Source organism: Anas platyrhynchos, chromosome 11 (genome assembly GCF_047663525.1).
Source record: "Anas platyrhynchos isolate ZD024472 breed Pekin duck chromosome 11, IASCAAS_PekinDuck_T2T, whole genome shotgun sequence".
Taxonomy (NCBI): domain Eukaryota; kingdom Metazoa; phylum Chordata; class Aves; order Anseriformes; family Anatidae; genus Anas; species Anas platyrhynchos.
In genome coordinates this window covers 3,637,543-3,653,532 of record NC_092597.1, presented here as the reverse complement: position 1 = coordinate 3,653,532, position 15,990 = coordinate 3,637,543, and the positions used below count along the sequence as shown (strand labels likewise).

General features: G+C 34.4%; 1 protein-coding gene across 6 annotated transcripts in view; it reads left to right on the top strand.

The window, feature by feature from the left end:
- Positions 1-15,990, top strand: part of DMXL2 (Dmx like 2) — a 57,065-nt gene that overhangs the window by 3,021 nt on the left and 38,054 nt on the right. For 5 of the 6 annotated variants that reach the window (XM_038184850.2, XM_038184848.2, XM_038184849.2 and 2 more), the window contains exons 2-10: positions 6,059-6,184; positions 7,964-8,035; positions 8,704-8,782; positions 9,424-9,577; positions 10,607-10,673; positions 12,481-12,656; positions 13,344-13,527; positions 14,137-14,311; positions 15,219-15,455. In XM_038184850.2, coding sequence (XP_038040778.1) covers positions 6,059-6,184; positions 7,964-8,035; positions 8,704-8,782; positions 9,424-9,577; positions 10,607-10,673; positions 12,481-12,656; positions 13,344-13,527; positions 14,137-14,311; positions 15,219-15,455 — 1,270 coding nt within the window. The remainder of the gene's footprint in view (positions 1-6,058; positions 6,185-7,963; positions 8,036-8,703; positions 8,783-9,423; positions 9,578-10,606; positions 10,674-12,480; positions 12,657-13,343; positions 13,528-14,136; positions 14,312-15,218; positions 15,456-15,990) is intronic. The other variant, XM_038184851.2, reaches the window with a different exon arrangement.

Here is a 15,990-nt window from a genome sequence, read left to right as displayed (position 1 = left end):
TAGCTGTTTGAAAAGGTTTCAGAATCCAGGTGGCTTCATTGCTAATAGGAGGGAATAGGAATTTCTTAGTCTTACCTGTTTACTATCTATAGCCACAACTTTAAAAAAGTGTTGTTATACAGGAGGAATACCTGAACTTTTAGATTATCTCACAATGCCAATACAGGCTTTAATTTAGGTTTTAATAAAGGTGAACTTTGTTTTTTTGGTTTTTTTTTTAATACCACTGGTGGCTGATTCTGATTTTGTTTCTTTGACACCATTTGCCATCTTGAAATGCCTCTGTACCCATAATAGTAAACGTTAGAGCTTGAGAACTTCTGGTCTATTTCACTCACATCAAATTTGGAGAGATTTGCAGGCTATAGAAAGAAGAGAATCGTTTTATATACAAAGAGAAATATAAAATAAATTTTACATATTTATAAAACATCGTTACGATCAGAGAACCAAACAGGAAAAGACAGACATGTGAAAGATGAAGATGCACATGCCTCTTTCTTAGTATCTGAAAATCAAGGATATAGCATGAACTGTTACAGTAGGATACACAATGTCCTGCTTTTTCAGAGGCAAAGCCTGGTGCTCCTGCATTCAATTAGAGCTTTGTCATTGTTCATTTCAGTGGTCCTAGCTCTTGACAGTTAGAGCAGACATTGGCAAACTGTAGCTTATTAGTTGTTTGTGAATCTTGCAAGTCATCCTTGCATTCTGGCAGTTTTGCAACTCCATTTAATTTTCTCTTTAAAGTTATCAGTGACATTAGAAATGGAGGTTGGCAAGAATTCCATGTGGGTGGTTTTAATGCACTTGTTTTATTCAGTGACTGCTTATAACTCCCGTTTGTCTGAGACCTCTGCACTGCTCTCACACATTACAGTACCTTAGCATCTTATTCTCTACCTTTACTTTTTGTATGGCTTACCAGTTTTCCATTCCATTTATCAGGCTGTGCAGATCATCACTCTGTTGCCACAAATATGGGAACCACTCTCCTTCTGGCAGGAGAGGTCTGTACTGCCATGAATGATCTCTCTGAAGATGTCAGCTGAATCCTTTAGAAAGAACTACTGATGTTAAATATTATGGCACTTCCCTATTCTTTGTCAGTGTAGGGTACTTCTACTGTGTTACTAGCTCAAGAAATGAAAGGACAAATTAAAAAGAATATGAAACACATTCTGTTCTAATGTAAATGTGCTAATATATTGAGTATACTAGAAAAGATTAATAAAAGTAATCAAATGTGAAACTTGTATTAAGACATATAAGGTGGTATGTTGTGGTGGTTTTACTCGGGTGGGCAGCCGAGCTTCACCACAACCGCGCTCTCACTGCGCCCTCTCCTCAAAGAGGAAGGGGGAGAAAATACAACACAAAGAGCTCGAGGTTTGAGATGAGAATGGTTTTATTAAAGGGAAAGGGAATGGGGAGAAAAAGAAACAAAAGAAACAATAAGGCTGTGCAGAAGCACAGAGAGAAGGAAAAAAAAAATCTCTACTTCCCCTTAATGAGTGATGTTCGGCCACGTCGTGGGAAGCAGGGCCTCAAAATGTGTAGTGGTTGTTCAGGAGGAACAGCCCCACAAGAGCCCCCCTTTTTATTGCTGAGCGTGGCATCAGGTGTTCTGGAATATCCCTTTGGTTGGTTTAGGTCAGCTGCCCTGGCAATGTCCCCTCCCCATCACTTGCCCACCCCCAGCCTGCTGACTCTTGAGGACTTGGAGGGAGTCGTGATGCTGTGCCAGCACTATGCAGCAATAGACACAACACTGGAGTGATACCAGTGCTGTTCCAGCTACGAGTGCAGAACATGGCACTGTGGGCTGCTGCAGGGAAAGGTGATTCCATCCCAGACAGACCCAACGCATACGTGGAAATACCTTTCAGTACTGGAAAGTGTATTGACCTCTGCTGTTTTGAAAAACTTGGAGACTATAAAAGTGAAAAAGTGAATGATTATTTTAAAATATGGGCGTGCCTTTTCTCAAAAGTGGCAATATGACGTACTTCTTAAATAAACTTAAGTTTTAAAGTAAATATACCTTTACATAGTTTCAAGAAACAAGAGCCATACTCAGAATAAATATCTACACTAAGAAAGTGACCCCAAAGCCAAGAGACATCACTTACTCAAGGACCCTGGAGCTGCAGGCAGCTACCTGTTGAGAATGTGTTCCAACTGAGGTCTCTAAAGAACTAAATCCCCTCTGTTGGCACAGGACATCGGGTATGCTGCCAGCTGCTGGTGTAGTCCCAGGCACAGGCAAAGAGAAGAAAAGATAAGAGTGACAGTGGTAAGATTTTACTTAGAGATCTCTGCATTTTGATGATTCTTTAAGGAAAAAAAACTTCTACTGTAAAACACCCTTTTATTTAAAGTTAACCTTTAAATAGTTAATTTGAAGTTAACCTTTTCAGTTAACTTCATAAAAACATGCTAAATAGTGTAATTATCCAGAAAAATGTTCATTTGCTGCTATAATATGAAGGGGTACATAGGGGACAGAGGAGGAGAAACTAAAACATTGGAATAAGCCAGATACTGAGTTCTCTTCACAAAGTAAACAACTGTACATAGCTATTAAATCTTTTCTGGTTCATGCATTGTCAAACTACACACATATATGCATGCATATTAAAGAAAATTAAGCACCCTTCCCCATATCAATTTTGAGGCACATGTCCCTAACTCCTTCTAACAGGACTGAAACTAGTGATAAATCTTGTTTAATTGAAATTGAAATTTGCAAGTTATCAATACCAACATTGAAACAAGGGATTATCTGAGAAGTTTAAGACCTTATTTTAAGTGGATCAGTGCCTTTTTTTGACTGTATTGAGCAACATTTTAAATCAAATCTTTTTAGCAGGTTTGTATCAGTAGTTATGAGGAAGATTGTTGAAATAAAAACTGAATTTGAATCTTTCGATTCTTTACTGTTTTAATTGCTCGCCCTTTGAGAAAAGTAGTGGGAGATTCAACTGCTTGTGAATATTGAATTCTGAATAAATTATTGAAACTGCAGGACTTGGTTCTATTTTTTTGTCTACCTGTGGGCATTTGTATCCTGGTCTCCATCTCCCTTCCTACTTGTGAATGTTTGTTTGACTGACCAGCATTTCACACCACCAGAGGAGTTGGTTTTGCAGTAAATTCAATATAAGAAGTTGGAGAACAATAAGGCAAAGAGATTTTCAGTTCAGTGCCAAAAAATATTTCAGTATCTCAAGTCTTTTTGTCTCCCACTTTCTGGAAGAAATCATATTCAATTTAAATAATTATTAAAATAATTAAATAATAAAATAATTAATAATTATTTTTTACCTCCCAGACTGGGTCAAACAATTACACAGCCTAGTCATGAAGGAACCAGGATATTCTCTTACACAGATAATGTCCCTCTAACCACCTTTTAGCAATTTATTTTTTTTTCCTCTCTCCTGCTTGCAGTATACTGATACTCTACTGTCAGTTCCTCAGAGCTTTCCAGAGTGATTGTAGACTTTGAGGACACATAAAGACAACACTGTGTCACTTTATTTTCGTGAGATGGCCTCAGAAGTCTTTCAGACAGTCTGCGTTTCATACCTTGTTTTCATTTTTATGTGCAATTGCATAGCTACTTTGAATATTTCATTGCTGCAGCTACCAGTAAAATTAGTATCTTCATTTCATGTTCAGATAGGCACTTAGCAACTGGGCCACGTCATACGGGACCACATCAAAACTTGCATGTTGGCCGGTGATGATAATGCTCACAAAAATAGGTGTTCACAAGCAAAATGTGTATAGCCATTGAACCTAAATTGTAAAATGTAAAACATGTAAAATGTGTAAACATGTTCTCAGTTGACAACTGTGCTAATAGACATCTTCTGGAGCAACAAATTGCAATACACTAAAAAAAAAAAAAAAAAAAAAAAAAGGAATAATTGTTTTTCTTTAAAAGTTTCTTTGCAAGGACATGCAAGACCTGTTACTTTAAATATTTTGGTAACAAGAAGGTCATTTATAGAAACACAATGATTTTCTGGGTTTCAGGAAACTAATAGCAAAACATTTTGTCACAGTCTTTCTGAAGTCCTGATATTTTTGTGTATTTTTTGCCAGTTCTCAAGTTGGGAGATGTAATATTCTCAGTTGAAATTCCACAACCCTTTCACTTAGAAACAAAGATCCAGAATTCTAGAAGTTTTAACAGTCACGCATTATGATTCTGTAACAGGCCCAACTGTTTGGAAGCTGTATGAGATTTATTTTCACAGTTGTGACTGAAAAAAATATTAAAAGCTAAAGCTTTATATATGCCAGGCAACACAATGTTTGGGGAAACGTTAGCACAAGAAACAGCTTACAGGTCTGCATATTAGATAAAAGTCAGTAATCTACCTCATGTTAATTTCTTCAGTCTGAGTATCTGCTTTTCTGCTTATATTGCAGTTTCCTTTTTGGTTGTAGCAGTGGCTAAACTTTCACTAAATTCAGCATTTTTCTTCAGATTTTCTCATTTGATTCTCCTTTCCAGGAAGATCTCTGCTTTATTCAGCTGTTGTAAAATTTCTGCCTTCTGTATTGGAATCTATGGAAAAAAATCAGGAAACAGACATCTTACTATAACTTTTCACTCTGAAACAGATTGTTAGTCTATTGATGAGAGAATGGGATTTCTATGCTTGAATGTGGGAATTTGGTGCAACAGAACATCTGGAGCGCTGAAGGGGTTTAGAATACTCTAGTGCATTAGGACAGGTAAAAGGTTGGCAGACATACATAGTTATCCTGCCAAAAAAAAAAAATACTGCAAACTATCATTGTATTATAACCTATTCTTAAACAAATTATTCAGGCTGTAGTTTGTAATGTACAATGAAATACAATATACCCAAGACAGATGTGTTATTATAACACTTCTTTTAATGCTCAAAAGTGCAGAAATTGTATTCTTGTGGAAAAACTTCTCTTTGATACTCTTTTTAAAGGGGGGGGCATATTTAAGGAATTTTTATGCAAATTCAATAATGAGTGCAGGGAACAAAACTTGAAAAACTTCAAAAAAACAACAACAAAGAAAAAGTGAAAGTACACACAGAGCTTAGGTTCTGTAATAAGTATTTCTTACTATTTCTTTTTGCCATGGAAGATTTAAGCTCACCTTTGCTAGTTTGTTTTGAAATGGGTTCATATTGCTCATGCCCTTGGAACTTGATAACATAAAAATTGGTTGCATAAAAATGGAAACCAACCCTTGTAAATCTGTTATGCAGGAAGAGTACAATTGTTCCTGTATTAAATATGTTTTCACTGATACTAAGGAGCAGCAGCGTTATATAGCAGAAATATCTTTAGGCTCTGCTTTCGTTTTTAAAAAGAAAGTCTAATATGGTTGTGTAAAGTAGCAATGGTGTAACTGCAAACAAAAAGAATTTTTCTTCATTTCCTATGATGCTGAAGAGAAAACGAAATTATAACCATGAAGATTTTTTTCCCTTGAAAGTAGAATAAATATTTTTAATATAATACTGTCAACATCTGACAGTTGACATTGTTTTTCAATGGGTGTTATACTCCACTGTCCCATAAATGTAAAAACATACATTTCCAAGGCAAGGTGATAGTATTCTTTATTTTATTGTACACTTAGTCCATAAACTGATCAAACCTCAGTATGTTCATATCTGTGCATAGCTGGACATACCCTTTCACCACTTTAAGTTTCTCAAGGTGTCAGCATCATCTGGCAGAATTTCTTTTCCCTCCTGAAAGAATCTTTCCTAATCTGAAAGACTTTGAAGAGTGACCCTTAAAAGTTGCTTTTTACTTGTTGCTTATCCTGCTGGTGTTACCAAGATAATGAGGAATAAACTCTCTACATAGTAATAACATAAAGTTCATTATTTGTGTAAATGGAGATTTTCACAGATTTTTTTAAAAACCATAATAATTCTAATAATAATTTAGTTGTTTGTCAGTGCTTTTGTAGATTTTTTGTTTGTTTGTTTTTAATAAACTTTAATTGTATTTCTTATAAATTTAGTTCTTTTAAAAATTATTTCAGGCATATGGTTCTGGCTGTGACATTGTTATTCTGGCAAATGACTTCGAATGTGTACAAATTATTCCTGGTGCTAAACATGGAAACATCCAGGTCAGTTGTGTGGAGTGCTCCCAACGACAAGGCAGGGTAAGGATTTTAATTGTTTGTTTGTTTGTTTTATAAACTTGAAGAAGGAAAAAATGAATACTCTAAATGACATAATTAAACATAATATGTTAATGCTATTACTGAGTTAATTTCATGACAAATATTTTTACTGATCTTTAACTTTCTGAAGGAAGCTTCTTATGCAATCCTCCTTAAGCAGAAGATTGTTTTATTATAATAGTAATTTATTTTTGTAAGTTTTGGGTTGGGGTGTGGGGAACAAGCAGGAAGCATCTTTTAAAAATTGATTTTATACCTTTCCAGGATGTACAATGACAAGTCTCACAAAATGTAGGAATATGTATTAGTTACTGTATAGCAATGGTATTAAAATTTTTGTTTTGTGAATGCCATTGTACGCTTGCATATAGCTAATGACAACAAGAATATATTCATGTATACACACTCACATTTGTTTGTGTATATTTGTGCTTCCTGCAAAGCAATGAATTAGAAGTTCTTTATTTTTCAGAAAAGTCTAGGCACATTTAATGTGTTTCAAAGTGCTACAGTGTGAGCTTTTGCAACTGTGTGGCCCTTGACTAGCTGCTCAGCTTTACTTTTAATCCACAAACAATGCATAGCTTTATTTTTAATCCCCAAACAATACTAAACAAACAGTCTAGATTGCTGAGAAAAAGAAAACAACTTTCTATGAGGTATTGCAGAGCACTGAGCAAATTTTGCTTATCAGTTTTCCCTGCCTACCACTGTTAGCTTGTAAACAAATTGGTTTTAGTATTTAGAAGGCCCCAGTTAGAATTCAGGCAAGTTTAGCTGGCAAGGCCCCTGCACTACAGCCAAGCAGTTCCGGCGGGACTGGAAGAGAGATTCCATCTGCACAGGGGACTCCTGCAAGATCACCATGAACCCCTGGGTGCTTCTGCATACAGGACTCTGAACTCATGGTCAGTTTTTCTGGGGGGAGTGTGTTATTGCAACCTTTTTTTTTTCCTTCCCCCGTGTGAAGAGGAAGTAAGATTTCATAAGAACAGTAGTGAAACTTTTGCATAATTTCTGTATTGAAGACACCAAATCCTGAATGGGAGAAACTTAAACAGTTGTTCTTTTAAAAATCTTTTAAGCAAGAAGACAGAACTTACAAGATAGTCAAAAGTACTTATAAGCATTTGAATATTAGGAGCACAACCAGATTAAATTCCTAATAAAGACCATTGTGTAAATGGAGGTTTCTGTGAAAAAAAGTAGATGAAAGCAATTAAGGAGTGGTACAAGTACTTCAGTTTTCCCATTTACTGTTTGTCTTACCTGGCAATATATTTAGCTATTCAAATGGAATCATATTTCCTCCCATTTTTTAGTAATTACTATTTAGAGGTACAAAATGGAACACAAGATCACACTGAGACCCAGACACTAATAATTATTTCATTAGTTAGTTGTAAAGTAGAGAGAACAAGAGTAGAAGTAGTGAAGATATCAGCTTTCTCTTATGCATCAATGGTAGTTGCTTTAGAAGTATGTATTAGATCTGATGGACAGTGTGTATCCCACTGAACAAGATGTATTCTCTGCTTAAGCTAAGATCTTAAAGATGGGCTCATTCAAAGGTATGCATTTCTCAACTTCCTTTAGAAGGTATTTGTATAACACAATGAATTGCATTTATATTAATTTTACTTTTCTTGTTTGATTACACATAGAATTTGTACTGGAAATTCTTTAGCTACTTTGACATACTAAAGAGCAGCTAGACTTACCTACACTTTACATCTTGAGTCTTCTTTTTTTTTCCAGATTGCAGCATCATATGGAAATGCTGTTTGCATTTTTGAACCACTTGGTATAAATAATCATAAAAGAAATAGTGTAAGTATGTATTTCATGGCTGTAATTCAGTTTAGGTTCTTAGAAAAAAGTATGTCTGCCAGTTCTTATTGAATTGGCACACAAAAGACTAGTCAATAAACTTTTTCCACCATCCGTAATAAAATCGGATGGTCAGGATCATCTACTGTATAAACCGAACTGGGCATTGCACTTTCCCTAGTTCCCAACATCTCATGCTAGAGTGACATGGTGGTGAGATGGTATTTCTTTAAATTGGTCTATCAGATCTGGAGTACAGATATATGACTTGTTTGTGTATATGTGTTTCCAAGCTAGTTTTAACAACATGGTCATGACTGAATGCTCAAGTCTTAACTGTGCTCTCAAGTGTGTTTCACAACCTTTGTTGCATCTATAGTGCCATTCCGTATATTGTTGTAAATGTATGCCTGGTTTACAGTAATCTACAAATACATTTGTGTATGTGACAGATCCAGGTCAGGTTCACACAGCACTCTGTGATGCATACAATTTTTTATAAAACAACTGAAGAAATTATTAAAACTAGATTCCACAATCTGGCGCCGGGTCCTAAATTTGTATGTAATAGGCTAAATAGTAATTTTCTAGAGAAAGAAATAAATACAAATGCCTTTGTATTTTGCTGTTGATGTGAAAATTAATTCTTTATTTTTTTTAAACTACAGCAGCTAAGGTGTCAGTGGCTTAAAACAGGGCAATTTTTCCTCAGTTCTATGACTTACAACCTAGCATGGGATCCTCAAGGTAATGTGGAACTTTTGATGCATTTGTTCAACATTTGTAGTTGAAGAACTTGAACACAAATTATTTTTATTGAAATGAAATGGGAGAATGAATACAGACATTTTAGATGGTCCATTCTCAGGCAGTGTTACATAAAATGCGGTGCTGCAATTAGCATTTGTGAAGATGTGCTACCAAGTATTTGAGTGTTTTGTGCAAGATTTTAGTTTGGGAATCATGGTGTTAAGTTGCTAACTGGCTTAAATCACTACTTAAATCATTTAAATAGGATTTTAGCACAATTGAAGTCAGCAGTGTACCAAGAGAGAGAAAATGATAAAATGCCTAACAATATGTAGTATTTGAGATGTTAATGGCTGTTTAGCATCTTCAACAGTCATTGTAAAATATGATCTATCAATTTGTCATTTAAAAACATCAAAACAAACATATTCTTTCTTAAAAGACATTAGAAATTTAAAATGTTTTGATAAAAATAACTGTATAATATGATTGAATACCAGACCCAGTACACTATCATATTTAAAATGATTTCATAAAGTTGTGCTTTCAACTTTTTTTTAATAATTCTCATCAAAATGTGATGACAGATGATGAATGCATCATCTTGGTTTCCCAGCTTTGATGTTGTTCATTTTCAGGTAACAGGCTACTGACAGCAACTAACTGTTTGCAATTGTGGGCCCCACCATCTAGTGACATTCTAGAAGAAGATGAAGATGATCCTGACAATCAGATGAAAGATGATAAAGTTCTCCCTGTTCTAAATGACTGGAAGTGTGTCTGGCAGTGCAAGTGAGTGAGATAACTCATTTTGAGACAGATTGCAATGCCAACTCATATATCATCTCTATCTTTCTCTAGAAAACCATATTGTAAAATTTGCTTTTAAATAGGCTTAAAATACCATAAAATTCAAACAATATAAGTTACTCAAAGTAAAAATATTTTTCATGTGACTAAGTCATCAGGTAACCTTGTCAAAGGCTTGACTGTATTACTGGCAATATGTATAAATTGTCCCCCTTCTCAGCTTTGAAAGTAGTGCTGAGATATTGGATGAGACCAAACATAGGAGCAATAGCAGGCAGACATGCTATGCTGATCAAGATGAGAGGTGTTTTCTGAAACTTAGGAATCACAGAATCACAGAACTGTAGGGGTTGGACCTCGAAAGATCATCAGGTCCAACCCCCGGCCAAAGCAGGTTCCTCAGTGTTAAGAGTCTTGAAACGCTCTTTCTTCCCAGTTACATTTGAGATCCATGTTACGGAAGTGTTTCGTGATCTGCCATTTCTGTAGATATACAGACTTGGAAAGCAGCCACCCATAAACCTAAGTTTTGTCTGACTTTTGAAAACATTTTAGATTTTATGCCTATAAAGCACTGTGTAGGCTGCTTGCCTCTTTCAGCTGACCCATACATTTTAGTCATTGTGAAATAGCATTGCAAATTATCTAAAAGATCTTCACTTTCCTTTATTCCTAAGTCTTGGTTTCACTGGGAATAGAAAAGCAAGTAGAACAATATTCACATCTGTGATCTCATTAGATCTAGCCAGGGCTTGCCATACTTAATTAATTTTAATGTACTGGTTTTCTGTAGAGAAAACTGTGTGAGAATAGTAAATACGTTGTTTCAATCAAGCAGATACTCTTATGCTTCTGCCGTTTCTAAAGTATGTTTAAAGTTACAGCTATAAATTTGAATATATTTCGTATAAATAATGCACAGTAATACTGAATCAACTGAATATACATGGAATAAAAACATGGAATAAAAGACTTTACTTACAGTTTAAAACTTTACTTTTGTGTCTTTAGGACTGCAGTATCGGTACATTTGATGGCATGGTCTCCTGATGGTGAATACTTTGCAACAGCTGGGAAGGTAAAAACAACAAAATAAATAAGTGCTTGAGATGTGTTCCTTTCTTTGTCAAAAGTAAATAAGTAATTTAAAATGGTCCTATACCATATAAGTACATTATAGTCTGAGCTAAGTTAAATTATCATCTCCTATATAATACATAAATTTCACATAATTCCTTGAACTTCAGCAACAAGAAATTGGATTTAGCTATGTACTGTTACTGACTACTTCAGAATTGACCTAGAAATACATTGACATTCATACAGACATATCATTATATCATTATGATATAAAACATAAACATTTAAAATGGTGTAATATGCATATCAGTGCATAAATTAGAAGAGAATTTTCTATTTACAGTGAAGTCTGGGATCAGTTATCAGTTCCTAACTTCTATTTCAATTTTTCATATTTTTTGTCAAATTGCTAGTCAAGCTAAGATTTCAATTAATAATTCTCTTCAATTTTACTCTCTCATTTGAGTGATTTCCTTTGTTTTTTGAGGCGGGATAGTTAAGCATTTATTGCTTGTGCTTAATGTTGGTCAAATGATGAGATGAATTTTAGTAAGCTTTATTTTGTTACACTTACTAAAGAGGACAACTGAATCATGAGCTCTGTTGTTTTATGACTATAAACATAGTAACACCACCTTAAAAACATTACATTTGGAATCAATGTGATTATAAAATTAACAAAACATTTGCTTTGTTTCATATTTCTGCTTCCCATGAATATACATATATTCATGTGTATATATGTATATATGTATACACATACATATATGTATATTCCCCTATATATTTAAGAATTTGACTAAGTGTGTGAGGCTGTTGGTTCCAGTTGTTATTTCCTATTTGTAGGACAGCTCTATCTTAATACCTATATAAACTTTAATCATAATTCTTAACAGGGCTGTCTGTCAAAATTCTTTCTTGCAGAATCTGTGATTAGATACTGTATTTTTAGGTGCTTGTCAGGAAATACAAATAAAAGATCTCTCAGAGATAATTAATTCATTTATTTACTTTATTCTGTATCTGTACTCCAGCAGCCAGTCCTGAAATCCAGGGATGTGTCCTGCAGCTGTATACAATGTATTTTGGTCGTACTAGTAATGTTGCCCTTAGCCCACATCAGTGTAGATGTATTCCTGTCTCATTTATCAGCATTTGTTGTATTGCCGTATCAATATTTCAGTTGTCTTTCAGTTAACTACATCAGTGGTGCCCAACAATTCAAACCAGAAAGGTAGCATAGATTGTGCTAGTGGAGAGGAAGGTTGTATCATACGGTTACTGTTCAATTATGTGCCTATGCTCAGTAGATACAGTGCTTTCTGTGAAAGTAAGGTTTCCTGTGCATGGGAACCAACAGTGACTTACAGCACAAATTTTCCTAAGGGAGAAACTGATTGCTAATGAGTTTAATACTGTCCTGTGAGTGGCAGCCCGTTTCTGGGTTCTGTCTTTGCAGGGGAAAGGATGTGGGATTTAAGCATGCATATGTGATATGCAGAAAATGCATAGACAACCAAGAGGAAAGTAGAGAGCCAAACAGACTGCAAGAAAAACTACCTCTGGGACTGTTGTGTTGCCAGCAGAGTATTTATTTGGTCCTCCAACTCATTCCAGGATGACCATCATTGAAATACATGGCCTCAGGAATAAGTTGTATGGAAAACTGTAAATAGTTCTGTGCAATAGATTGAGTATTTATTAAAGATACTGGAACAGCAGTTTCCTCATCATTTAGCATTTTATTTTTGTGACGTTTTCACTTACAGCTATCTAATCCTGTGTCATTTTGCTGATTTAACTAGGATGACTGCCTCTTAAAGGTTTGGTATCCTGTGACTGGTTGGAAGTCATCTCTTCTGCCCCAACAGAATGAAGAGAAGAAATGCTCAGGGGTTGTCCACTTCTCATTTGTCTATTTAGCTCATCCTCGAGCAGTGACAGGATTTTCATGGCGTAACATTAGCAAATACATGCCCAGGTTTGAAAGATTTTATTTAAAAATAAATAAATAAATGTTTGAACTTTTTTTTAACACACTGCTTAAAATTTGGCTACAAGAACATGGTTCAATTTCTCTGCTTATACTTTCAAGAAATAAAAAATATGAGTATCTTCACGTATGCTTCTGGATTACCTAGTACAACAGTCATAGTCACATTAATAGGAGAGACTTATTTTAAAATATGGTCTTAACTTTAGTGCCTTCTCAGGTTATGCCAGAAAGCATAAGGCTTTGTCTTTATCAAATAGTATTGTGGCATTGGAAATAGAATATTTGCTTAAACAATTAGCACTTAGAAGCTTTGTTTTATATACTCATGTTTAATTAGCTGATTTAACTTTTCAGGATTGAGTAAAATTGTATATATTCTTCACATAATCCAGCAAGCCAGATAATTTAGGGAGTTTCATGTCCACAGTTTTATGGTAACTGCTGGCTTTAACAAATAATAACCATTCTATGTTCACATGCATTTTTGCTAATAATTTATGAGTTTATCTATCAACATACTAAAAGTCACTACTCATATAAAACGTTTAGTTAGCATAGAAATTTGGATGAAATAATTATAACTGCTAAATACCTGTACATTCCCCTGATTTTTGCTGTGTCCAATGCCTAATTTAATTTTATTGGATAATTCCTTGATATGTCTGTCTTTAGGGGTTTAGTCTGTAATGTGTTACTCACGTCATGTCTTGATGGCATCTGTCGGCTGTGGGCAGAGACACTGTTACCAGAAGATACTCTTCTGGGTGAGCAGATCTGTGAAACTAGCACTTCCAGCATTAGCAGCACCATTTCTCAATCTGGAAAGCAAAAAGACAAAATACAGCACGCCCTAGAGGTACAAGGCTTGTCAATTTTTAATTTCAGGATTGTTAAAACTTGTAAATGTTTACTAGAAAAATTAAAGTATATAGAAATATAATATCTATATGTTACATATTAGAACTATATCTAATATCTAGTTCTTACAAGCATAACAGAATAGTCTGAATTATTTTATATGAGTTAAGTTTATTATTAATCACTGAAGAAGTCAGAGACATCTAATAAGCTCCATGTTTTTAAAACTACTACTTTTTCTGTAACTAATTAATAGCATTGGGAAGAGACTAAATTTTCTATAGCTAACTGATAGTGTTGGGAAGAGATGATGTTTAATATGGAATATTAAGATGGTTTCATTCTGAATGGGTATGAAAATAACAGTAGAAGCAGTAAATAAACTCTTCTAGTTCTTTAATTATCTGATTTGATAATTACATTTCCAAAAGATGATACTACAGGGCTATGAGTTTCAGTGATGATCATGTGAAGTATATTAAATTTACAGGAAAAGAAAACATATCAATGTAAAAACAAAACTGTACAAACAGTAAATACATAACTATGCATTTATATCTTTTCTTTTTTTTAGTATTTCTTAAATTATGTTTTCTTATTATACCAGACAATTCACCATTTGAAAAATATGAGAAAAGGACAAAGGAGATCTTCAGTTCTTGTTACCCACACAGATGTATTACCAGACCAACAGGGTACTCACGAAGTTCAGCGTCACATTTCACACCATGCAAATGCACTTGGTCATTTCCATATAGCAGCAACCATCAACCCTAATACAGGTGAAATAGAACTGCTTATTAAACTATTAATAATATATTTTCACAAAAAGGAAAAAATAAATAAAGGGGGCTGAGGTGCATGTTCTTTGCTTTGCCTAATTGAATAGAAGGGATTTGTAGGAAGAGTGTTATTTCACAATTCTGTCATTTGGCTTTGAGTTTTGTAAGACAAATGAAGCTGTTTTTTTATTTTTATTTTTTTTTCCAAAATTCACAGACTGTCAGAATGGTTGTATTGCTTAAGCAGGGTCACCTATACCCAGTTGCCCAAGACCTTCAGCATTGTTAAAAGCCGTAATTTCGTTTTTGCACATCAGAAAGCAAAAGAAATTTAGCTACCTAAATTTCAAGTCTGCTTTGTACTTGATTTGGGGAGAAAACAGTATATGATGAACGGATTACTTAATGGGAAAAAAGCTGTACAAGATTTTATTAGCAGGAAAACAGCTGCTTTTTGTAGAATAATTTAGAATATTTTAAAGAAATGACTGAACAACAATCCTGTGTGTAAAATCAGTAAATGATATGACAACACTGAAACTGAGCAATTAGACCCGTTGAATCTCATCTACCAGTCTCATTTGAATCAATTGGTGTCAAGAGTTGGACTTGATGATCCTTAAGGGTCCCTTCCAACTCAGGATATTCTATGATTCTATGATTCTATGAATTGTTTTACTTTATTTCTTGATGCTAAAATGTCTTTCCTTTTTATTTTTTTTCTTTTTCATTTTTTTACTCAAAACATATGTAGAAACTTGATCTGTATCTTACCTGTTCTAAACGTACAGGCACAAGGTCTGTTCTGCCAAAAGTGAGTTAATTGTCTTAACCAAGATATGTGTGTGGGTTTATTAGATAAAAGGTTTAAGATACAAGTTTTTGATTTGTTTACAATTGTCCACAGATATCCCATCAGTTTTGGCTGGAACAGCTTTTAATATAGATGAAGGCAATGGAGGCTTTGTTGTTCACTGGTTGAATAATAAAGAATTTAATTTTACATCATCTATTGAAGTATTTATGCAGCATCTGAGAAAACTTTCTGAACAACAACTAGAACAAGATTTTGGTGATGTTGAGGTTGAAGAGGAAGAAGAAATGGAAGAAAAAGAGAGAAGTTTGCATATGAAATTAGATCATGGTTAGTAATCTTGATCTATAGCACAAGAATTATTCTGAAACACATTTATTTAGTGCAATAATTAATGCAATTATTTAACACATAGTAATGTATTACTAATCTAAAATAAATAGATATAGATGCAATTTTGGCTCCTATAATAATTTGGTGGCATGAAAAACTTACAGATGTACTCTCTGTTGGAACGCAGTAATAATAAACACAGTGAAATAGAAAGGTAGCTCTGGTTCTTTATTTCCATTTTGGAGCTATTCCATAAAGTTATGAAATTATAACTAAGACTTGCTCTTGATTCACCTTACAATCTCAGGACAGTAATGAGGCATGAATTGATGGCAAGCTTTAAGGAGGGTTGGACATAGCTCCATTTTAATGAAACTGCACTCTTTCCAGTAGAGGTGAGTTTTACATCTTAAACCTTACAGCACGCAATGATCCCAATTGTAGCTGTTCACAAAGGAAAAGGAAGAGAAAGACATATTTTGAAATTAATGATGAAAAACATGCCCTACCAGAAGGACTTAAGATTGCTTCA